This window comes from Dermacentor albipictus, chromosome 1, assembly GCF_038994185.2.
Source record: "Dermacentor albipictus isolate Rhodes 1998 colony chromosome 1, USDA_Dalb.pri_finalv2, whole genome shotgun sequence".
Lineage (NCBI taxonomy): Eukaryota > Metazoa > Arthropoda > Arachnida > Ixodida > Ixodidae > Dermacentor > Dermacentor albipictus.
The window spans coordinates 491,009,521-491,034,564 of record NC_091821.1 but is presented as its reverse complement, the minus strand read 5'-3'; the positions used below and the strand labels follow the sequence as shown (position 1 = coordinate 491,034,564).

At 45.2% G+C, this 25,044-nt stretch overlaps 1 protein-coding gene across 2 annotated transcripts; it reads right to left on the bottom strand.

Moving 5' to 3' along the window:
• Positions 1-1,748: 1,748 nt before the first annotated feature.
• LOC135912365 (uncharacterized) lies at positions 1,749-24,785 on the bottom strand. Of its 2 annotated transcripts, none has more exons than XM_065444808.1 (3): positions 24,660-24,785; positions 15,284-15,621; positions 1,749-2,197 (listed from the first exon to the last, which is right to left on the bottom strand). In XM_065444808.1, exon 2 carries the CDS (start codon positions 15,590-15,592, stop codon positions 15,335-15,337), a length of 258 nt encoding a protein of 85 aa, XP_065300880.1. In that variant the 5' UTR covers positions 15,593-15,621; positions 24,660-24,785; the 3' UTR covers positions 1,749-2,197; positions 15,284-15,334. The 2 variants fall into 2 exon arrangements, with proteins under 2 accessions (XP_065300880.1, XP_065300891.1); XM_065444819.1 differs by lacking the exon at positions 24,660-24,785 and adding an exon at positions 16,648-16,726.
• Positions 24,786-25,044: the final 259 nt, after the last annotated feature.

Sequence of the window (25,044 nt, the reverse complement as noted above, 5' to 3'; positions counted from 1 at the left end):
CCACGCCGTGACCATCCATACAAAGTCAAACGCATTAACTGCCAGTCATCCCATTATGCATCTTCGTTCTTACCACGCACAATAACTGAATGGAACGCCTTACCATCAGTCATTGCCACGGAACCAGACTTGACTAAGTTTCAACATTTAATTCGCTCACGACTTGTCGACTAATCGTATTATTATTCTTTTTTGGGACTTTTACAGTGTTTTTCGATATTTGTTGGTGTTTTCTAGTGCAGTTGCCTTATGTTCTCCTAATATGTACTAATGTTTTCTCTGTAATAATTGTGACCTAATTATCTTGTATATTAACTATGTTTCACTGTATTATTACTTCTGTTAACCTCTCTTATTTTTAGTATGTACAAACTACAACCAGTGCTTGTGATTGACCCCCCCCCCCATGTAATACCCTCGTAATGAGGGCCTTTGGGGGTATTTTGAATAAATAAATAAATAAACAGCTTTTTATTTAGAAAGGAAGTAGAGAAAACGCCACCGGAAGTGGGGAATAATTCGGTGTGCTTTGAATTACACTTCAACAGTTTTCAATCAAGCCGCCTGACGTAGCCATTCGTCTGCTGTGCTAATGGGGGGGGGGGGGGGGGTTCTAACCTTCCGCGGTGGGCGCAGTACGTACAGAACCACAGCATCCTGCGCCCTCCGCGGTTTTACAGGACTGGTGACCACGCGTCGTTACGCAACTTCCCAAATAACAACATGAGTCGGCTTTGGCACTTGGTAGAGCAGTAAACGAGGCATCCAAAAGAACTGTGATTGTTCCGCAAACATATTTATTTCTCTATAATTCTTCCAGAGCTAATTCAAAAAACGCTAGTAGAAATCTTTATTTCGCACTTTCGCTCGGTAACTTGTTCTTGGCAAGCTTCTTCCTGCGCATCTTTCATGCGCGAGTCCGTTTGATGTAGTTCTTTGTTTGCTCACATGCGTACCTGTGAAATACACGTTATTTCAATTCTCTTTTGCGGGCTTACGTGCCTTCGTGGCGAATGGTGGGCATTATCCACATTTGTACTAGTAAAAGTAGCGCCCCACCCAGTCCTTTGCGTAGATAAGTTACGTTGGCTTAGGCCCCGCCCCCTCCGAAAAAAAAATCGTGCGTACGTGCCTGACCCCAAGTATGGCAAAACTCGGCTAACAAAATCAAGTAGCTGGAATCTACAGCTTGATGTGTCCATCAAACATTTCACATGCATTACTAAAGAAAGAGAACAGCGGAGAGCATAAATGCGAAGCGAACGGCCCATGCCGCCAACCTTTCTGTAGACGGATTAAGCAAATCCTAAAGTTATTCAAGTTATGCTCGTGTGAACGGCATAAAAGTATTGCTTTTAAACGTAATGTCTGGCAGTGCAAATGTGTTGGTATAATAGGCAAAACCAGTTTTGTATTTCTCATAGAGTCCGCAATACACTACGGAGGAATGTGCGAAATACTGCACACAATCAATGCGCCCATTTCTTTTCCCACAAAGTTGAAATGTCCAAAGACGCGCTTTTTAGGTGAGCACAAAAGAAACCCGATAGGGCACATTTGCACTCATTTCTACGAACATGAGTGTCCAATAGGGACATAAGTCAAGGCTTGGGCTATGTTTGTATTAAAGAAGCAAATTCATATTAATCAGGTGATTCGCTACAATCTAGGTAAGCAATGAGTTCACTGCTCGCCTTTCGGTAGTTTGAGAACGCATTATTATAGAATAAACTGACTCACTCCATAACTCAGTATAACATCGTCAATTTAATGCAGTACCAATTCAAGGCACCCCGCTGAGGCAATGTCGGCCTTCATACGCACAGGGCCAGTGCCAGGCCACATATTGCAGTCACCTGAAAGTTCTTTTGATTTAGTTGACGGCGCAAGTATTATTCTTGCACCGTGCTGTGGCTACTCACGCTTGTCCACCGCAAGCCCCGTTGAGTCCGCAAATTTTGTCAATAGGGTGGCAGAGGTCCTTGCCGGTCGACGGCTCGTTGCGAGGCGCACTTTGCGCCCTGTAGGGCGGGAGACCGGGAGCGCGCCGTCTGTTGGTAAAGCCCAACAGTGTCCATTTCGCACTACAGCACGAAAAGTTCAATGCGGCTGCCGAGCGAGTGGTTTTGCACATTCCGATTGTCCACAAGACACACAAGGAGCTCCAGTCGTCGACTTTGTTTGTCATGGTTGAAGTCTGCGCAAAGTGACACGCAGAGAAGCTTTCAGTACCACGTTTTCTGCAGCAATCAACAAATTCACACAGTCAATCTATGGAAAAAATATATAATATACAGTATATGTGCTTAGCAAATTGCATATCGTGAACCCTATATGTAGGATGTTTACTCATGCCCGCCCTATACTAACGTGACCGCCCTGCAACTCGAGGCAGGCCGTTATATTTTCAAATTTTATTGAATAGTTTTATACTGCCCATCAATGTAATGCCACGCGCTGGTGTCTCCGTGAGCTGCTGCGGCTATGCGCTAATTTATGACGGAGATTTTAATCATGAAGCAAGCAGATTTGTTATTGCAGTGGACAATCTCATACCTGGTGATGGATGTGACGTGATCGTTCCCGAGCACTTCTTTTGCTTTTACTTTCCGTCGACGAGAACACCGACATGTAACAAACGCACTTCTAATGCGTTGAAATCGGACAAAGAATAACGGGGTCTCAGGGAGGGGAAAGGCGGGGAAAGCTTTCCTGCAGCCATCCACGTCTCCGGTAAACCGGTACTTGGTGAAGAGTAACGCATTTAGAGACGATCTAAATTTGTCTATTATTGCTTACCACACGATGACCTTCAATAGGTGAAATTCTCCTAGAAAAGTTAGAGTAAAATCTATCGCTACATGTTAGAAATCGTCGAGCTCAAGTGCGATTTACAGGAAACTATTACTCTGACGTCGGAATGGCGGCAACAAGCCGAATACTAATTTATAGCATATTTCAACCAATCAGTGAGAGGACATAGACGGGATAGGAAATTGCTGAGCGGCGCTAGCTGGTGAAATATTTGGGGCTACAGAAACTAGTGGAAGTGGTGCTGAAAGACTGCTAGAGCAGTTGACAGGAAAGACGCGAGCTGAACGTGAGCGCCCTTCCTGCCAATTCCTTTGGAGGAAACGTTAGCTCGGGACCATCTCAGACCATCGCCGCTTATTGGAATACACGAAAAATGCAGAAGATAACCCCTGGGCCGACTTCGTTATAAGGTAAGAGCTTGGACAGAATGTACGTAAAGCACACAAGAATTGCCTGTGAGAACTCCGAAATCAGCAGAAATATTGTGGCAACAACTTCAACAATTTCGAGGCCATAGTTAGTATATATATGACAATCAGAAAACTACTTGGCGAGCTTCAACGGTGGCAGGAAGTGGCTGGAAGTCACAGTAGATGACTGGAGGTATCTGTCTCCCATAATGCGGTCCAGGGTTCAGTTTCCCTGTCGCGACACACTGTAAGAGCGTAGCTATTAAGCGCCCGTTCCTTCGTCCTTTCCCACCGACGCCCGTTAGTAAACGTCGCTGTCGACGGTGTGACGCGGAGCGCAGAGCGGAATGGAAATCGAAGAGCGTGGCGAGGAAAGAGGAGGAGGAGGATACAGTGAGAGCGTCAGGTGAAAACTGGAGGAGGATATGGCGAAAGTTTGAGAAGGAAAGCATAGTGCCGCTCTGTGCCGACGATGTTACGAGGTGTCGCCATAATAGCGCGCATCGTCTCTTCACCAGTGGCATGCGGCGAGCGCGTAGAACGATACTATACAGGGTGTTCCAACTGTCATGCGCCAATGTTAAAAAAGGAAGTGCTTTACTCGAAAAAAACATAAAGCATGTTCTTCTCGGTACAGTGGAGTAGCCGCCAGTGATTGTTTCGTTACTGAGATTTAATAAAATCTCAGTGTGTACTTGTGGAGTTAGATAACTCCACAAGCACTACTCTAATTATCAAAGTATCGATGAGGCAATCGTAGGTACAACCAAGTGACCTCTAGGTGCGGTATTTTCAGCGACGTTCTAATGGAGTACTAATTTTTTTCCGACTGATAAATAAACCCGGTGAAATATGAAAAATAACACGTGATTGCGCTCCTACTCGTATCATAATGTAGCGCCCTTGAACAGTTTCCGTCTGAGTTAGCAAGAACATCCTCATCATCATCATCAGCCTAGTTACGCCCACTGCAGGGCAAAGGCCTCTCCCATACTTCTCCAACAACCCCGGTCATGTACTAATTGTGGCCATGCCGTGCCTGCAAACTTCTTAATCTCATCCGCCCACCTAACTTTCTGCCGCCTCCTGCTACGCTTCCCTTCCCTTGAAATCCAGTCCGTAACCCTTAATGACCATCGGTTATCTTCTCTCCTCATTACATGTCCTGCCCATGCCCATTTCTTTTTCTTGATTTCAACTAAGATGGCACAAACTCGCGTTTGTTTCCTCACCCAATCTGCTCTTTTCTTATCCCTTAACGTTACACCCATCATTCTTCTTTCCATAACTCGTTGCGTCGTCCTCAATTTAAGTAGAACCCTTTTCGTAAGCCTCCACGTTTCCGCCCCGTAGGCGAGTACTGGGGCCCTATAACGTAAAACTATTCCAATATGTTTCTATTCCAATCTCCTGACGTCAAATTTGCGTAACCACCGACGCAAGCACGGGGCGGTCACCCGTAGGGTTGTCTGAACAAACCAATCAAACGCTCTCCTCGTTCATAGGAGGTCACTGTTGTTTGCTTTAAAAACGAATAACATTGCCTACACTGAGCGGCAGGTCGTATTTAATTGGCTGACAAGAGGCGAGGAGAACGCTCAAGTGGAGAGGGATTCGATGGGGCCGAGCCACTGCACTGAAAGTCGATAACCGGATGAAGAGGGTGGTGCCGGCGTCTACGATTGGTCGGCTTTCCCTTACTTAGCTTGCGGTGGCTGGTCGAAAATCACGGCGGCATGCAACGGAAGCTCAAGAATGACGCTAAAACGAACCCTTAGCAAAGAAGAGTTGGCAGAATGAGGGGGTAAACGTGCCGAAAGTGCTCGAAAACGTTACACGGCCACGCAAGAAGTTTTATTATTCGCAAATACACCCATGTTCTCCGGCAGGTGTGAGTAGCCAGCGTCTGAGCGATCGGCGGCAGCCATCTTCTATTCCTTTCGGAACGGGGCAGTCTGCGGCTATTCCGAAGAAAATTCAGTTTTGTTCGGCATAATAATGCATCTTTATCGCGTACACGTCACTTTGACGCGGTGAGTTGTTGCGGTTCTGTGACGTCGCGTGACAGGCAGATGAAGTGGGTGCAGCCCGAAAACTTTTTACCAATAGCCGAGGGCTAATGGCGAAAAGGGGTCGAATCAGAAATAACTGTTTTTCTTTTTTCTGTGAAATCATGCATAATCAGTGTGTACACATCATATCAGATGGGGAGGTATCGCGGTTTTCGTGACGTCATGTGACAGACAGGTGAAGTGGGGGTGGTCGAAAAAAGTTTTTGACCAATCGTGGAGGGCTGATAGCAGAATTGGAATAGAAAAGTTTGGAATAGTTTTACGTTATAGCGCCCCTGGTAAGACACCGCTATTATATACTTTTCTCTTTAGGGTTAATGGCAACCTGCTGTTCAAGATCTGAGAACGCCTGCCAAACGCACCCCAGCCCATTCTTATTCTTTTGGTTATTTCAGTCTCATGATCCGGATCCCCCGTCACCAGCTGCCCTAAGTAGATGTATTCCCTTACCACTTCCTGTGCCTCGCTACCTATTGTAAATTGCTGTTCTCTTCCGAGACTGTTAAACAATTACTTTAGTTTTATGGAGAATAATTTTTAGACCCACTCTTCTGATTGGCCTCTCCAGATCAGTGAGCATGCATTGCAATTGGTCCACTGAGTTACTAAGCAAGGCAATATCATCAGCGAATCACAAGTTACTAAAATATTCTCCATTAACTTTTATCCCCAATTCTTCCCCATCCAGGTCTCTGAATACATCCTGTAAGCACGCTGTGAATAGCATTGGAGAGATCGTATCTCCATGCCTGACGCCTTTCTTTATTGGGATTTTGTTGCTTTCTTTGTAGAGGACTACGGTGGCCGCGGAGCTGCTATAGATATCTTTCAGTATTTTTACATAAGGTTCGTGTACACCCTGATTTCGTAATACCTCCATGACTGCTGAGGTTTCGACAGAATCAAGCGCTTTCTCGTAATCAATGAAAGCTATATATAAGGGTTGGTTATATTCCGCACATTTCTCTATCACCTGATTGATAGTGTGAATATGATCTATTGTTGGGTAGCCTTTACGGAATCCTGCCTGGTCCTTTGGTTGACAGAAGTCTAAGGTGTTCCTGATCCGATTTGCGATTACCTTAATAAATACTTTGTAGGCAACTGACAGTAAGCTGATCGGTCTATAATGTTTCAAGTCTTTGGCGTCCCCTTTCTTATGGATTATGACAATGTTAGCGTTCTTCCAAGATTCCGGTACGCTCGAGGTCATGAGGCACTGCGTATACAGGGTGGCCAGTTTCTCTAGAACAATCTGCCCACCATCCTTGAACAAATGTGCTGTTACCTGGTGCTCCCCAGCTGCCTTCCCAATTTGCATAGCTCCCAAGGCTTTCTTTACTTCTTCCGGCTTTACCTGTGGGATTTCGAATTCCTCTAGACTATTTTCTCTGCCATTATCGTCGTGGGTGCCACTGGTACTATATAAATCTCTATAGAACTCCTCAGCCACTTCAACTATCTCATCCATATTGGTAATGATATTGCCGGCTTTGTCTCTTAACGCATACATCTGATTCTTGCCAATTCCTAGTTACTTCTTCACTGCTTTTAGGCTTCCTCCGTTACTGAGAACATGTTAAATTCCATCCATATTATACTTCCTTATGTCAGTTGTCTTACGCTGGTTGATTAACTTCGAAAGTTCTGCCAGTTCTATTCTAGCTGTAGGGTTAGAGGCTTTCATACGTTGGCGTTTCGTGATGAGATCTTTTGTCTCCTGCGATACCTTACTGGTATGCTGTCTAACGGAGTTACCGCCGACTTCTATTGCACACTCCTTAATGATGCCCACAAGATTGTCGTTCATTGCTTCTTGCTGTGTTAAAGCCGAATACCTGTTCTGTAGCTTGATCTGGAATTCCTCTATTTTCCCTCTTACCGCTGACTCATTGATCGGCTTCTTATGTACCAGTTTCTTCCGTTCCCTCCTCAGGTTTAGGCTTATTCGAGTTCTTACCATCCTATGGTCACTGCAGCGCACCTTGCTGACCACGTCCACATCTTGTATAATGCCAGGGTTAGCGCAGAGTATGAAGTCCATTTCATTTCTAGTCTCGCCGTTCGGGTTCCTCCACGTCTACTTTCGGTTATCCCGCTTTCGGAAGAAGGTATTCATTACCCGCATATTATTCTGTTTCGCAAACTCTACTAAAACTCTCCCCTGCTATTCCTAGTGCCTATTCCATATTCCCCCACTGCCTTGTCTCCAGGCTGCTTCTAGCCTACCTTGGCATTGAAGTCACCCTACCTTGGCATTGAAGTCACCCATCAGTATATTGTATTTTGTTTTCACTCTACCCATCGCCAATTCCACGTCTTCGTGCAAGCTTTGGACTTCCTGGTCATCATGACTAGATTTAGGGGCGTAGACCTGTACAACCTTCATTTTGTACCTCTTATTAAGTTTCACAAGACCTGCCACCCTCTCGTTAATGCTATAGAATTCCTGTATGTTACCAGCTATGTCCTTATTAATCAGAAATCCGACTCCTAGTTCTCGTCTCTCCGCTAAGCCCCGGTAGCACAGTACGTTCCCGCTTTTTAGCACTGTATATGCTTCTTTTGGCCTCCTAACTTCACTGAGCCCTATAATATTCCATTTACTGCTCTCTAATTCTTCCAATAGCACTGCTAGACTCGCCTCACTAGATAACGTTCTAGTGTTAAACGTTGCCACGTTTTTATTCCTATGGCGGCCTGTCCAGACAGGTGTATAAAATATGCTGTGACAAGAAAGGATATCGACTGTTCACATAGTTGATCGGTGGCAAAGCGTTATTGCAGCGTTGCTCTATTTGCGACAAGCACACGTTGTCATAAAGTCGTGTCATGCTCCACCCAACCTGATGCGTTTCTTTTTCTGTGAAAGCGCGTCTCAAGGCTATTGGAACAGAGGCGGTGGTGGCTACGGCAATAGTGAGCCCGCACATTTACGCGCAATGCTCCAAAACAGGCACTGTGCACCATTAAACACAAAAGTAAGCGCAGACGCGAGCGGAGCGTGTATTTCGCTGCTCAGCGTCTTCAAGATCGACGTGTGCTAACGGGAAACAGGCGATAACAAACGAGAAACGTCGAACGCGCTTCCATAAGAACACTACCGGGTCCGTCTAACATACGTTTAAAGACGTTCGTGGGAAACGTCGAACGTACCTTTATCCTCAGCCAATACGGAGCAACCCGTCTCAGCAGGATTTGTTATTTTCTACCAATTATTGACTCATAGCAAAAACTTGCAATACAAAGTCTCAACCAACTTTCATCACGGAGTTTGTGGACAAAATACCGCTTTCTTATCTCACTGCAATTTTTCTCGCTAATTGATGTCAAGCATAAAACAGTGGACGGAAATGGTGGAATATTGATTAGTCTACTGACATTGTGACCCCAGCACGCATCATCATCAATAACCCATTATATGCCTACTGCAGGAGGAAGGCCTCTGCCTGCCGCTCCAGTTACCCCTGTTCTGCACCAACCGATTCCAACTAGCGCCAGCGAATTTCTTAATTTCATCACCCCACCTAGTCTTCTGCCATCCTCGACTGCGCTTCCCTTCTGTTAACACCCATTTCGTAACCCTAATTGTCCACCGGTCATCTAATCTAGGGAATACATGACACGCCCAGCTCCATTTTTTTTCCTAATGTCAGTTAGAATATCACCAATCCCTGTTTGCTCTCTGATCGAGACCGCTCTCTTCCTGTCTTCTAACGTTACGCCTAACTTTTTTAATGCTATCGCTCTCTGCGCGGTACCTAACTTGTTTTCGAGCTCCTTTGTCAACCACCAAGCTTTTGCACCATATGTCAGCACCGGTAGAATGAATTGATTATACACCTTTCTTTATAATGGCAATGGTAAGCTTCCAGTCAGGATCTGACAATGTCTGCCGAATGCACTCCAACCCGTTTTTATTCTTCTGTAAATTTCCTTCTCATGATCAGGGTCCCCTGTGAATAGTTGACCTAGGTTTACAGACTTCACATCCGTCACAGGCTCTAGAGTCTGACTGGCGTACCTTATCTCTCGTTCCCGTGCCAGGCTATTGATCATTATCTCTCTCTATTCTGCGTATTAATAATCAACTCCACTCTTATACTCTCCCTGTTAAGGCCCTCAATTATTTGGTGCAACTCGTCCCCAGTGTTGCTGAACAGGACAATGTCATCTGCAAATCGGTGATTGCTGAGATATTCACCGTTGACCTTTAGTCCTAGCCCTTCCCAGTTTATTAGCTTCAATACTTCTTCGAAGCACGCAGTGAATAGCATTGGGGAGATTGCGTCTCCTTCTCTGACTCCTTTATTTATAGGTATCTTCCTACTTTTCTTGTGGAGAATATACTCTTTGATTACTTAATGCCTCTATGGCTGCTGGCATATCTACTGAATGGAATTCCTTTTCGTAATCTATGAAAGCCATAGAGAGAGGCTGATTGTACTCTGCGGATTTCTCGATTACCTAATTGTTGACATGGACGTGATTCATTGTAGAGTATCCCTTCCTGAAACCTGTCCGTTCCCTTGGTTGACTATAGTTCAGTGTGTCCTTATCCTGTTCAAGATTATTTTGGTGAATATTTTATATAATACTGATAGTCAGCTAATCAGCGTATAATTTTTCATTCCTTTAATGTCTCCCTTTTTGTGAATTAGTACATTGTTGGCATTCTTCCAGTTTTATGGGACTTTTGATCATGATCGACAGTCCGTATAAAAGACCGCTAATTTTTTAAGCAGTATGTCTCCTCCATCGTTGATTAAATTGACTGGTAGTCCATCTCCTCGTGCCGCTTTTCCACCTTTTAATATCTTCCACGGTGCTTCTAACTTAATCGCTAGTTATAGAAGATGCCTCTGTAACCAGTTTATTACTGTTTCGAATGGTGGTATTGTGGCTGCTTTGGGTACTGTACAGGTCAGTATAGAATTATTTCGCTGCTTTTACTATATCTTCGAGATCGCTGATGATATTACTCGGCTTAACTTTCAGTGCGTACATACTGGTTTGTCCGGGGCAAAGTTTCATTCTCACTGACTTCAGGCTGAGTTCATTTTTAGTGCTTCCTCAGTCTTTCTCACGTTATAATTTCGAATATCCCTTACTTTCTCCTTGTTAATTAGTTTTGACAGTTCCGCAAATGCTATCTGATCGCTTGAGTTGGACACTTTCATTCTTTGTTGTTTCTTTATTAGGTCCTTTGTTACCTGGAAGACCTTACCTACTGGTTGCCTTGGTGCCTTGCCTCCCACTTCAATTGCTGCTTCTGAAGCCAGCCTAGTTACGGTTTCATTCATTGCCTCTACGTCATCTTCATCTCTCCGTTCTAAGTCTGCATATTTGTTTGCAAGTGCCAACCTGAATTTCTGTGCTCTTACCCTTATTGCGTCTAGGTTCGCCTGCTTCTTCTTGACCAATTTTACTTTTTCTCTCTTCAAATTAAGGTGAATTCTAGCCTTCAGTATCCTATCATCACTATACTGTAGCCTGCCTAACACTCCTACATTCTGCACTATGCTGCATGGGATGGGCAGAAAGCGCTTCCTGGTGAAGGTATTCATTATTTGCAGCTTATTTCTTTTTTCGAATTCAACCAGCACCTCTCCTTTAGCGTTCCTAGAATCGACGCCATAGCTGCCATTTGCTAGTTCACCAGTTTGCTTTCCCCTCGTTTTTGCATTGAAATCGCCCATGAATACAGCATACTGAGTTTGCACTTTTCGCAACGCTAATTCAACATCTTCATAAAATTGTTTTATTTTTTCATCATCGTGACTGGAGGTTGGAGTGTAGGTTTGTACCACCTTTATTCTATACGTCCTCTTCATCTTTATTATGACTGCTGCTACTCTCTCAATAATTCTGTAGAGTTCGTCAATGTTGGCCGCTATGTCCTTATGGCTTAGGAATCCTACTCCGAACTGCTTCTTGCCTGGTAGTCCTCTATAGCAGAGGACGTGGCCATTTGTCACCAGTTCTTCTAACCTCACTAAGGCCAATGATATCCCAAACGATGCCTGATAGTTCTTCAGAGTCCTGCTAAGTGGCTTCGCTCGAGAGGGTTCGGGTGTTCAACTTTGCAAGGGTCAGTTTCTATTGGTGGCCTGTCCGGGTCCAGATATGCTGAGCACCATCTGCTGTGTTACAGGTCTACCGCCGCCTTGGTCAGATGCTCCGCAGGTGCTGGGGACTGAAGGCCATTGATTAGTCGAAATATTGGTAAATGATTTTTGGAGGTATAAATTTATGTGTGCATGCTTTCGATAAGTCAGAACGCAGAGTGCAGTTCCCTTTACTTGATGACGAGATGGACGGTATGTCACGCAGAAATACATTACTTGCCTAAATAGTTGACTTCAGCAAACGGCTAATCAACCAAAGTTTATGCGCGGCTTTCGACCGACTTCTGACATCGCCGGGTGTTGTCCGACTACTTGCAACATGTTACTCGCAATAACATGTTGTAACAAACTGCTTCGAGTTCATACTGTTGCTAAACATATTTTCGAGTGGTGTCTTCACAGGGGCTCTGTTCTATCGGGTCAATTTGGCAAAAATTTACATATCTATGAGTCGATTGCACTACCTGATGTTTTCTTCTTATTATTGATGTTTACTTGTTTAGACAAAAAATCAGAGAACATAACACGATTGGTAACGCATAAGTGGTCAGTTGACCTAATAATTATATTTATAAAATCATTATCCACTACAGAACTCATGGCAGATTGTAAGCGCGCAAATTTTGTTCCTATTTCTAAAACTGAAAACCCTCCACTAATTACTTCGTCTGACTTTACTACACGACTATACTTTACTACTCTACTATCTTTACTATGTGACTGTTCAAAGATGCTGGAACACAATATTTTTACGCATGTGTCCAATTTCCTGCGGCAAAATAACGTGATTGCTCGGTGGCAACACTGTTTCCGTGAGGGTATGTCGATGGTTACACAACTGCTTTAGACGATAGATGAATTCGCCTTAGCCTTAGACAAACATAGTGATATAGACGTTATCTTTTTGCACTTTCGAAAGTCATTTGATTATGTCTGTTGATTATGTCTGGCATCATACGCTTTCGCTGGAATCAGAACGAATACTAAAAAATAATTCACTGTCGTCGTAGGTAGAGGCATACTTGTCACATAAGAGCCAATGTGTAATGATTTCAAGCTCGTGATCGTGCCCGGCACCAGTAAAATCAGGCATCCCGCAAGGGTAGCCACTATTCCCGCAAGTAGCCACTATTCATTTTGCAATTCACCAATGACATCACAAAGTAAATACCTGTACAGATTAAGTTGTTTGCAGATGATTGCACCCTTTACCAGGAGTTAAATATTCCTAATAAGCGGACGTTGTTACGAAGTGCTCTAGACAAACTGTGTTGAAACTGTACACAGACATACTGTACGCACTTGGCGTAAAATATGGGAAATGTGCATCACTATACAAGAAATTGTTTCTATGACAACAACAAGAAAAAGGGCACCACTGACTTTTCCGTATTCAATTAATGGTCGCTGCCTTACTGCTCTGGATAATTACAAATACCTAGGCACAATAATCACATCAGATTTCCGGTGAAAGGACCACATCACTTTTATACACAAGAAACCCATGAAAAAAGTTGGATACCTCAGAAGATCACTACGCCAGACAGCTTCAAGAAATAAAATTATCTGCTTGAAGGACCAATATTCACCCAGTTTTGTAATACGCCTCCGTGGTTTGGGATCCGCACATTAAGAAAAAATCACCGCTCAAACCCTCTGTAAAGATGGTTAACCAGGGAAGCAGAAAGGTGCCGCCATGGTGTTTATCACTGGGTTAATCCCGACGGTTCATTAAAAGATGGCTTGGTAGGCTGCCGAATCCTCAGCACGCAGTTACTGCTTACCACCGCGTGCACGAGCCTGTTTTTTGTAACCGGGTCGCAGCATCGGCATGGCGTAGACGAGCTCGCACCCGGTTCTGTTTTTGGCCTTGCTGATCGAAAGCTGCCTGCTCCTCAGGGGTACGTATGTCTCATGGCCTAAGCATTTCAGCGCCGGAGAGAAACTGCTGCGCGCGCGCTCGGCTGCGATGGAGATAACGGCATCACTACTGGCGCAGGCAATCGCGCGTCAGTTCTTTCTTTCTTTCTTTCGCGCATGCGCATCAGGCTGCCCCGGAGGAGTTTTCAGCCTGCAAGCGACAGACGTACGGACGATTCGGCTCGCCCTATACAGCTTCACTCTGAAATATTGGTAAACTTGAGAACGTACAGAGAACATCCGCTCGTTTTATCTCTCGTTCGTACAATCGCCATACTCTACTTCAGTGCTCTACTTTATACAGCAAACTTGGAATGCTTGCGAAACGACGGTATCGCGAATGGTTAAAATACATGTACTTGCTCTATCATGAAAAGTTTGGCACTGACTCGAGTGCCCACATAAAAAAAGTTGCGTGACGACCCACGTGGGCGTATTATTAAAAAAACGAAAATTTTTCGTACGACAAACCCCTACAAAGATTCTTTTTCCCGTGGTGTACGCAAGCAGAACGGTTTCCCGAGCAATGTTGTGGATGCAGGAACAGTCTCTCCGCTTTTAGCGCAGCTGAAAAATTTCTAAGAATATTTTTGTCGCCCTATCTGTTCTTATCCTTTTTTGCTGTTCTGATGTGAGCACGCCTTTGAATATATGCTATGCATTGTGCAATTCTATTTGTGCAGTGAGTTTCCCTAATTATGGTACAAATTGCGTGTTCATAGTGTTTAAGTATAATATTTCAATGTGCTGTAATGTTTATTGTTCAATCACAGAGACAATCTCCCACTGCCCATTCCTACTTACGGCCTTGTTCTAAAGCCAGCGGAAACATTGTCAATAAAGATACATAAATTTCCCACTCATGCAGCCAGGGGGCTCTGATGAAGTCGTCCCGTGGTCACTGTATACAAGGGTAACCGCTCTGAGCCCGGTGGTCCCCAATATGCATTTACACACAAAAGTGCCACAATGCACAGCGAATTCCTTCCGAGCATTGTTTAGCATCGATGGACGCCTGTTGTAAGATAGCACTCAATAAAATGTTTTTTTTTATTTTCTGCAAACCAATGCCCCTTATATCCCTTATGCCTCTTATGCCCCTTCTGTAATGCCCCTACGGAGGACTTTAAGGTAATAAGCTGAACTGAACTGCGCTCTCTTGGAGGTCAGCAGAACATCTAAAAGTTACTTGGCCTTGCTGTTTTTATGTGCATTTTCAGCAGAGATTTTGTGCCGTTTACGCAGTAACATGGCTTTTATAGTGTTATATAGCATAGGCGCCTGGATAGGGAGATATGAATGACGATTCGCCTTGCATCACAGCTGTCGGTTACTACGCGGTCGTATAGAGCAACCAGAACATTCTTTTGCACGATGACTCACAGCTGAGTGATACCGTCTTAGCTCTGTCGGATGTTGCTTGAGGGCTCGTTGCATTGGTTTACCAAAATACATATTGTGAACGCTGTTATTCGTTTCATGGATGTCGTCCCACTTGCATCATCTAATTTATATTCCATGTTCTTGAACTGATATTTTCGTGTTCTTCTGCTCCTTGGACTACCGGCGATAATACCATTGCTTTTAAGAAACTGCTGTGTCCAGTGAGCCCGCATGGCTTATTTCCTCACGCGCCACTGTCACCTATGTCGTAAAAGTGATTAGTTTCACTTTCCAGCTTATGACTCTATTATTTTGTTTCACAGCGGTGCAGCTAAGCTACAAATGGGAATTCGTGTTAATGAATATTTCGCTTGGTTCAGTGAAACTTACATAGTTTACGTTACCTTCGTCTGCATTTAGGATATCGTAACATATTCGCTACTCGAATGAATGCTCCGAGTCATCTTTTGTCTAATCAATACCATTAGTGTTGAGAAAATTGTATTCGAACGTACATTACAGAGTGCTAATATTTCACAGAGGGAGAACCTCACACCTTTCTCGCGAAGCACTGGAGCTCCCACATGTGGTCTGACAGCGGACGGCGCTAGCTGAGCAGGAGGTGGACTCCGTCCGTGAGGTTGCGGCCATTCAGCATGTTGTCGGAACAGATGTAGGGCATGCGCACGCCCTTGTGCAGGCCGTCGGTGACCCGCTTGAGCGCCGGCACGCACGGCACGAACGTCAGCAGGATGACGTACCAGAAGGCGCACAAGAAGGCCACCCAGTAGGCCAGGTAGAGCAGCACGCCGAGCCAGAAGAGGCTCCAGATGGCCGACATTAGCTTGCGCACCTCTTCGGCCATAGGGCCGTCCGTGGAAAGGGAGCTCCCCTCTGGCAGATGAACGCAGAAGTCGCATATTAGGTAGGGTGCGCCTAGACGCGCTCTATACATCGCGCTAGCTCTACGATTATAGGGGTGTGCAAGAGAGAACGATACCCATCGTGGTTGCTTACATCGTGGCTATGGTGTTGGGCTGCTAAACGCGAGGTCGCGAAATAGAATCCCGGCCACGGCGGCCGCGTTTTGATCGGGACAAAATGCGAAAACACCCGTATACTTAGATTTAGGTGCAAGTTGAAGAACCCCAGGTGGTCCAAATTTCCGCAGTCCCCCACTACGGCGTGTGTTATAATCAGATCATGGCTTTGGCACGTAAAACCCTCTAAATTATTTTTTTATTAAGAGAGCGGTCGAACTTAACCACCACAGTCACACGCGACGAGAAAGTGGTGAAAGAGCGAATTCTATCCGAGCTGGAAAACTTCCTCACCCCATGGCGAAATACCTACAGTGGCAAGCCACTGGTGGACGAACAAGGGCTTCTCTCATTGTTTGGTAGACGTGAACAGATATAGGCGGCAGACACTACCTTGGATGCTTTTCTTACAGCCTTTCTAATGCCCTTACACATTTGTTAAACATGGAGAGTGCCAACCTTCCCCATAAATTTAGCAGCAGGGTGGTACCGCGGATGGTATTACTTTAATCCAGTTCTCGAACGTCTGCACACGTCACAAGCGCCACGTCATATCACGTTACATCGGTCCCTATGCAGGCACGACTCTATCGAATGCCACCACCGACTCTCATACGTTTACAGCACTTGTTGAGGACTAGGTCGCGTGGTTACTTCAGACACCTATTGTCACTTATGTACCATTCTTATGGTGATGCGGAAAACGTGCCCTTAGATTTTCCGGCAATACCGCACGACATTCCACGCGCGTCCCGACGTGTTCAGTTGTGTCATTTGCGTTGAAATTCTCAACCCACATTCTGGCCCGTAAAGTATACGTTCTCTGCTGGGGTGGAAATGAATGACACGCAGCGGCTGTCCACCTGCGTTATGCACTCACATTCGCTCGAGGGAATATCTTGATAGAAGCGGTAGTCTAACGCCGTCTAGCCGAATGACAGGAACGCGACGGAGCAAAGGACACGTCTAAGAACAGGGGAGTAAAAGAAAACAGCAAGTCGTAAACTACCAAATAAATTAAGAGCTCGCTCATTAGAAGGAGAAGGACATGAAGTAGCGGTGACAAAATACGTCGTTCTGGCTCCATGAGTCGCAACGCTCACTAGTTGATTGCCCAGATATTTTTGCAAGAACTGAACACTATTATAAGCTACCGCCGGTACTTCATTTCACACGCACCAGGCAATGCTGTAGAAGCGATACTGGGTGTCTCAGGTAAATTCATCCAGAGTTTCAAAATATGCCAATGCAATATAAAGCCACCCGACCAAGAACATGTTGCTGAATATTGTAATAATCGGTAGTATCTTTTATTCTGCTTATTCTGCTTAATTCTGGTTTATTCGACAGTTTGTTTTATTCTGCTTATGTGCATAATTAATCATCATTAACTAAACAACTTTGGAAGCAGCAAAGTTTGGCAAAAAATTTCAATTAGAAAGTTGTAGAGCGCTTTGAAAACGTCCTATCATACAGTTTCTGACTTTCGATCAATTAGGTATTAGTTTTCTTTAGCTTACCACAGATGCCCGCGAAATAAAAAAATATATATACTGTTACATACGGGACCTTTTTTTTTGAGCCCCCTTCGAGTTCCCCAGACCACATCGAATCGCAGCACAGCTAATTGAGAAGCGCAGAAACACGGAAAGCACATTCTAGAGGAGCGCACGTGCAAACAAGTTGAAGGCCCCCACTTCGTACGCCGCCGGTAGCTATTCACTGCTTGACTCTTCCAGAAAGCGAGGGGATAGCCCGGCACTGTTGGAAGTAAAGTGGGTCCCGAACCAAGACGGCGGTATTACGCCGGGACGGCCTGATGGCGGTATTGTGCCGTGACGGCCTGACGGCGGTAATGCGCCGTGACAGCCGGATGGCTGTGATGTCCCGGGACGGCCTGGCAGCGTCGCACCGGCCGCTTTTGAAGAGGGCATTTGCAAGCCAGCGAGGCCATACCGCCGGGAGTAGGGGGCCCTCGGACAATTGGGGCCCAAGCGTCGCCCCCCCCCCCCCCCCCCGTCCGCCTTTGTGACGGCGCGTTAGTCAGCATCGTAAATCAGCAAGGCAAGACCGCAGGGAGACGCCGGGTGTGACACCACCGCATGGGCGCCTACCATTGGCCGAAAATGGCGTCATCTGAGCGGACTCTCCCATTGGCCGAACATGACGCGACTTCCAGACATCGAAGGGCTTAAAAGAGAGAAGAGCATTCCAGGATTCGTAGAGCATTCCAGGATTCACCTCTCTCGAACTTCTTGCCGCGGGCCGCAGCGTCCGAGTTGCTGCCGGCCCGTAATGACTGTACGACTGTTCATTGACGTCTCACTGTAAATAATGTAAAATAAATCTCCCAATGTTTTTCATCCCGAAGTCCGCCCTCAACTCCTACAATACCACGTGACATTCCCACTTGCGCGTCATGATTGCAGCGCTCCCTAACATTCCCCTTACAAACGAATATAGCATCTAGCAGGCTCTGCTGACGCTTAAAACGCGACAGGGCAGTGATGCCGCCGTTGGCTGTGCGATTTATGGCACCGATGTGCTTCCCTCGCGGCGGTCCGTTATAGCGATGAGCAGGCGCAGCACACCAGGCTAAATGCTATGTTCCCTTGTACATGGAGCGTTATCAGCGCTGAAATCAAGGCGCACAAGCGGAGGTGACACGGGGTATATTCTTGTATTTCGCAGGGATCTGCCGCAAGTGAGAAAACAATAATGCCTAATAAGAAGGATGTTAGAAGCTGTATAATCGGACGTTTAGCAAAGCGTTCTACAACTTTCTAATTGGATGTTTTTGCCTAACTTCATTGCTTTCGAAGTTTGCTAATTAATCTAGACTAATTATGCAATAAGCAGAAAAAAATAGCGTGATATACTCCATAAAATAGTCAGCAACATGCATTTGGTTGCGTCCTCTTAGAGTGCATCGGTATATTTTCTAGCGCTGGCTAAAATTAGCTGGGGCACCCTGTATACGCAAGCGGTTAAGCCATGTAGAATTACGTTCCGTTCCACGCGTTTCGTAGTGCAGTTGTTTTGAATATCATGCATTACTATTACAACTCGTGGGTGGAAGGTGATGTTGCATCAAGTACTATCCCTATATTTTGTGCTTCCGGTATGCGCAATAAAAGATTTCAGTCATGAGCGCAAGCGATGCGCTGTGTAATGCTGTGCAATGCTTCGACGCTATGTAGACTATAGGGAAATGTTATGCGACATATCAGCTGCATTCTTCACATAATTATTGCGATATAGCCAATAATCAACCAGGGTTGTTACTGCTTGAGTATAAGGAAAATTCGAGGACACCCAAGTACTTCTTTTGAGTTGTAAATGCAAGAGCATTCGTGTCCAATTGAACGCCGCTGGGCAGTGCCTCGAGTTTTGCTCTGAGAGTAATGTTTGCGTTATGCTCGTTCCGCCCAACATGTAATGGTAGAGTTGATGACGATGTGGGTTTGGCTGCCTTATTTGCCTATTCTCTCTTTCTGCTGCGTTCTTTCGCTTCTGCAGTGTACGGGAGTCGGCGGCCACGTTCCGCTGTTGCCGAGGTTGCGGCCGCCGACGACGCAGATGCTTCAAACTCCGCAGCAGCACACGTGCGGCCCGAGCCGCAATCGGGAGCGCGCGAGGCGCGCCCGCGACGTGGCGTCGCCGCCACTGAGAAGTTGGGTGCCGCTTTTTCGCTACTACAGACGTCGCCGGCTTTGTCGCTCCATGGCCCACTCGACGCTGATGCATGAATGATTTGTGCGAGATGTTAAGGAGTAATTCGAAGCACCAGAGCAATTGCCTCGCTAAGCATGACCAACTAGCTCGAACACATCCTATAAACGCAAATGCACAGCATACGGAAACCACAGTAGTAAAAGTGCAGTGACGAAACTCGACCCCTTTAATTACCGCATTGCCGTCGCGCTGAACGGATAATATAAACAGAATAAGGATATACAGATCATGAATGTAAGATAACTAAATAATTAATTTGTCGAGGGAACCACCAGGGGGATATTTCACTAAGCGTCTCGCTCGTGCGTGCCCCTTGCAATGCGTTAGCTGGCTTCGCGAATAGCATGTCGGGAATCGGGTTTGGATTTGAAAGAAATCCAGCGTAGGAACTATCCCTTCACCTAGTGAACTGGTTGGAGAACTTCCCTTCAATTTAGAACACGTTATGGAAGGGTGCCTTCAGTTCCTTGATTTGCTACTACAAGTATGGAACAGCCAGGTCTTCTGGAAGTGTAGCCTCTGACACGTAAATCCTTACTGGATTTAAGATTAACGCACTCAGACCTGGTTAAAATTACTATTGTCTGGTCTGTATGGAATCAGTCCTTCAAAAGTAACGCTTTAATGCGACGAGGGAAACTTTCCTTGAGTAGGCAGGCAGACTTAAGGACACGAGCCACCAAGACGAAATGTTGGCCTCGGAATCTATGAAGATAATTCGGTTACTAAAGTTTAAGTATAAGGTGGATAAGGATGTCAGCGGGACAGGGTCTTCACGCAGAACGGTAGTTGATATCCCTTGCATTCACGGCATGTACCATGGCCCTACGAAGTGTGTCTAGAGGTTCGGTGCCGATGTTCTACTTTCCGCAAAATGTTACACCAGTGCAGCATGCGCAGCTGTCAAAAAATGAGCGATAGGCAAGAAGTACTCACAGCCGACGCTATTCAGTGCTAAGCGTAAGGTTAAGTTGCGACCGTGCATTCAAGGTGTGCTGCATGAAGCATCATTTTCTTGTGGTGGCAGGTAGGTGGGACACACGGGAAAGTTTGTAAATACAAGGCTAAGGGAGAATAAATGCTCGCAGCAGGGGGCTGCACACACACACCTCGCCAAGCACTATCGCGATTGCGACTGTGTTCCTGTTTTGGAAGATTAGAGAATCGCCCACAGGGAAAGATGACGCGCAAAATTGCAGATGCACACATAATAATCAAGTATATGGCAACACGTGTGTCAGCAAAGTTGAAGTCTGAATTTATTTACCCACACTGGAACTGAGGAAGGTACATTTCGGTATGAGTGGAAAAAACCTGCATTGCTTTATGCTATTGCGAAGTGACATTTTTTCAAGATTGATATGGCAACTAGTGTCGCATTTTTAATTCCACTTGTGTCCTCTGATAAAAACTCTCGGCATCAGATTTCGATAGCAGGTTATGTGTGCACAGGCGTGGATCTCTAGGTCTGACGTTGCGCTGTTATACTACTTCCGTTTACGTGCAATAAATTCAATTGATGGTGAGCACGTGTCCAGTATTGTTTCGCTTGTCCATGTTAAATTGAGGTTTTACAAAAGCGCGATATTTTGAAGCATGCCGTAGTGGGGGACTCCAGAAATTTCTATCACCTGGGGATCTTTAACGTGACCCGGATGCACGAGACGCGGGCGTCCTTGCGCTTCGTCCCCATCGAAATGCCGCCGCCGCGGCCAGGATTCAATCCCGCGACCTCGTGCTTAGCAGCGCAACAGCACAGTCGCTAAGCCTCCAGGGCGGGGTGCTTGTTCATGTCTACAAGTGGTGTTGTAAAAAGTTGGATTCGTACGAACTCAATTTACAGTCCTAACATGCTTCAGATATCTTTGTTGTTTCATTTGCTGATAAAATGCTTCGTTTTAATTCTACGGGAATGCATAGCTGCACTTCCCTTTTAGCCTTATTATTTTGTTTTCGGAATTTTCTTGTGCTTCGCCTGCTGTATCCAAGATTGGGTAGAAGGGAAGCAAAGGTGTCTGTAGCTCTTTTTATTCTCCCCTTCCATCAGTAACGGGAACAAGCTGTTCTGTTCTGTTTGACGGCAACTACGTTGACACCTGTAGCACCTTAATTCTATGCAGTCAGTACGTCATATTTGCAACATAAAATTCAGAGAATTAATATTACGTTTGAATACTTCACATATGCGTGTGTTTTTATTTCGTACATGAGGTGCTATTTTTTATTGGGAATGCTAGAAGTGGGAGAAGTGTTTTCAGCCTAACGTAAACGCTTATAAGATCACTGGACATATATGTAATGCATACGGAGAGTGCTCTAGAAGATACACTGCTAGACATATAATCTGAGAATAGTAAAACTTCATGGTGATAAGCACGGTAATATCTAAAGTGCCTGCAAGACGATTCTGAAGAATAGTTCTCGCAGTAAGTCGAAAAGTGCGACTTGCCTACTTGTAAGTCACTTTTTCGGAGGAAAAGGATTCCTAGGAGTGCAGTAAGCTCAAACATGAGCGGCGCCTTGCAATACTACCTGCGCAAGCGGCTGCAAGTCAAAGCAATTGTAAAATTACACCGTGTTGTTGTATTCCACGGTGCTTGCTTTCTGAGCCAATCGGAGAGGCCGTAGTAACCCTGTGGGCGTATGAGAACTGACTGGATGCCGAATTCGACAATACGCCTGAACCTCTCTATGTTCAGAATAGCACCTGTGGTTCTTCGGCTTGCTTTAACTCGAGCTCTCTCTCCTGTCGTGTCAAGGAGTGGAGACTTCGTCCATTTGAAAGGAATGTTCCCGTCTGTACTTCCTATCTAAGCCCATGGGAACGCAGAAATCTGTTTTTTCGGCATTCGCAGCACTAATGTTCACTATAATTGGAGGATTTAAAGAAGGACACGCAAATACATACTGATAGCAGGAGCATCTTTGTTTATTCAGGCCAGTACTTTTGTGAACAAAAATTGTTGTAGATCACGAAGGTCAAGAAAACTTGCAAATTCGCAAATCTTGTAAGAACATACACCGATTGAGACATCTAACACGTACAAAAGAGACAACAAGCATCACCCAAATTTACATCCGATTTTACGTATGATATTGTAAATATTTCCCAAAGATTGTGACAATTTTAGGTAATTATTAATTGACATATTTCTTCTAAACTGCGCCACAGAGACACACCAACATTGAATGACTAAGAAAACATGCACCGTCATTCAATGCACCGTCAGAAACGTTTTATTCATTGTTATGTCTGTCTGTGTCACCCTTATGAATCCTTACCACAAAGCACAAATGTCGATTCAGTAAAATGATAAATTACGTTTTCCGCTTCAGATGGTTGGATATACGGTGTTTGCAGAACTGCGAGATCTGTAGTTGGTAACATTTCGTTAATAAAAAAACGCATAGGGGCGTTCCATGCAAAATGTGCCTGCTGCAATGGGTCATATCCAGGTTGCTGTCAGAAATGAAATCAGTTTCATTCAAATCAGATAAGTGGTGAATTCTTATTTCGCATTCCCCTTCCCAGGGAGATATAATGCTTGTATACATTTGGTCAGTTGCAATTTTTCTGCGATCTTTAGCATCCGCGTTCATATTATTGCGATCAGCATTCTTTGCTTACGTGAAGCGCTTTGAGCCTATCTATCTATCTATATAGGTCAGCTGTTCGCTGTATAAGCTACCCTGTTGCAATAAGGACTACGCTGTTAGCGCCTGTGTAGGCTACTTCGTCTGAATCTTCGTCTTGCCGCCCTGTTCTGCACTTCAACAGCGGTTATTTATGAAGAACATTTTTATGTCTTTCACGTGCATTTGAATATGCATATCCGACTTTAATCTGACTTCGAGCCATATTTTAACGGCTACTTCCTTTCTTGTTCTTGATTACTGAGTACCGTACCGTGGTAAGGCTAAGCAGCTCACTCAGCCTTGCCAAGGTGTCGCGTGACGACATTTGGGGTCAACTCATAGGGAAAGTCAACAAAGTTTGCATATAGCCGCATCTATAGCGTCTATGTTACGTATACGCTTGACCATGCAGCATTTGTCCTCTTCCTCAGTGATATTTTCGACGCTAAACCGCACTTGCTCTGCAGGCTAGCGAAGGCATTCTTGTCGAGGTCGAAGGACTTCCTTTAGCACACTCTGGCATTGACGTTGCCTGCGTGCTGAGGCGAATAAAAGTAAGTTCCGCCCTCACTCTCGGCTGATCTGCTCACCTAATTCTAACGCCTACATGCGCACGATTCACCCCCTTTCGCCTGGAAGTGGTCAAACCTTGATACATATGTCATATCTGCAGTGGCCACACTGGCCGCTGCCCATCAGTAATTGACACTACCCATCTGCATGAATGCTCGAAAGGCGTAAAGCCTCTTCAGGTCCCTTTTTCGTGCATTGCTGCCGCAGTTTTGCTCACTGCTCTGTTAGATCGGCAGAAAATCTCACTGTTCATTGTCGCTTCGTAATGAACACAAATACATTTCTTGTCGTGATATCCTGCTCGAAGGAAGCCATGCGGTGTTCACTTTATCATTCCATGCTTTTGTATAGCGTAACTTTCTTTTACCCGCCGCGGTTGCTGAGTGTCTTTGGGTGATGCGCTGCTAAGCAAGAAGTCGCGGGATCAAACGCCGGCCACGGCGGCCACATGTTAAAGGGGTGAAATGCAAAAACATCCGTGTACTTAGGCTTAGGTGCAGGGTAAAGATTCCTAGGTGTAAAGATTCCTTCAGTCCCCCATTACGACGTGCCTTATAATCAGATCATAGTTTTGGCTCGTAAAGCCTCCCTAATTTAATTTACGGTTTGGGCTTTTCCTTATTATGCCTTATACGATGTATAAACTACGCGCCAGGAAAGGATATTGATACCAGTGCACATAAAAGCAACTCCTTTATGTCTAATAATGGATGATACTCAAGGTAAAGTTCGGTTCCCTATTAACAAGAAGAATATCGATGCATACATTCAACCTTTTCTTGAGGACGCGTTGCATTAAAGCATTGGCATGAATCAGTGTCACGAAAAAGCACCGACGGCTGCCCCTTAAAGCAACGCCTGCGGCAATTCTCTTGAGCGCTAGATTGTGCTCCTCTAACGTAATGTAACCTTAATTTTGGACGAATTATGGGGGAATCATGGGCTCACCCAGCTTCAGGTCGTTTGCCTTGCCACCCCAGGTGCAAGCTGCTGATGTTGATGATGACGATGCCGGTGAGCCTTCCAAACAAAGCAAGTATACGCAATGGGGGATGTGCCAAGAATCTAGAGGCTCTATGCACACATAATGGATTCAGAAAATAAACTTTATTAAAAAGGTGTAACTGTAGACAAAGTAATCGTGTGTAAATCAGAAGATAGACTAAAACTATGATGGATTATGTCTAAAAGAAATATGTTCTGCTTTTCGTCCGCTTCTGCTCCTAACGTAATTTAAGCGGACTGAGTTAGCAGCATATTTACTTGGAAGTGAATATAGTGAAGGGGCCCCTTCACTCTAGAAATAATTCTTTAGTGACGCGGTAACAGCAAC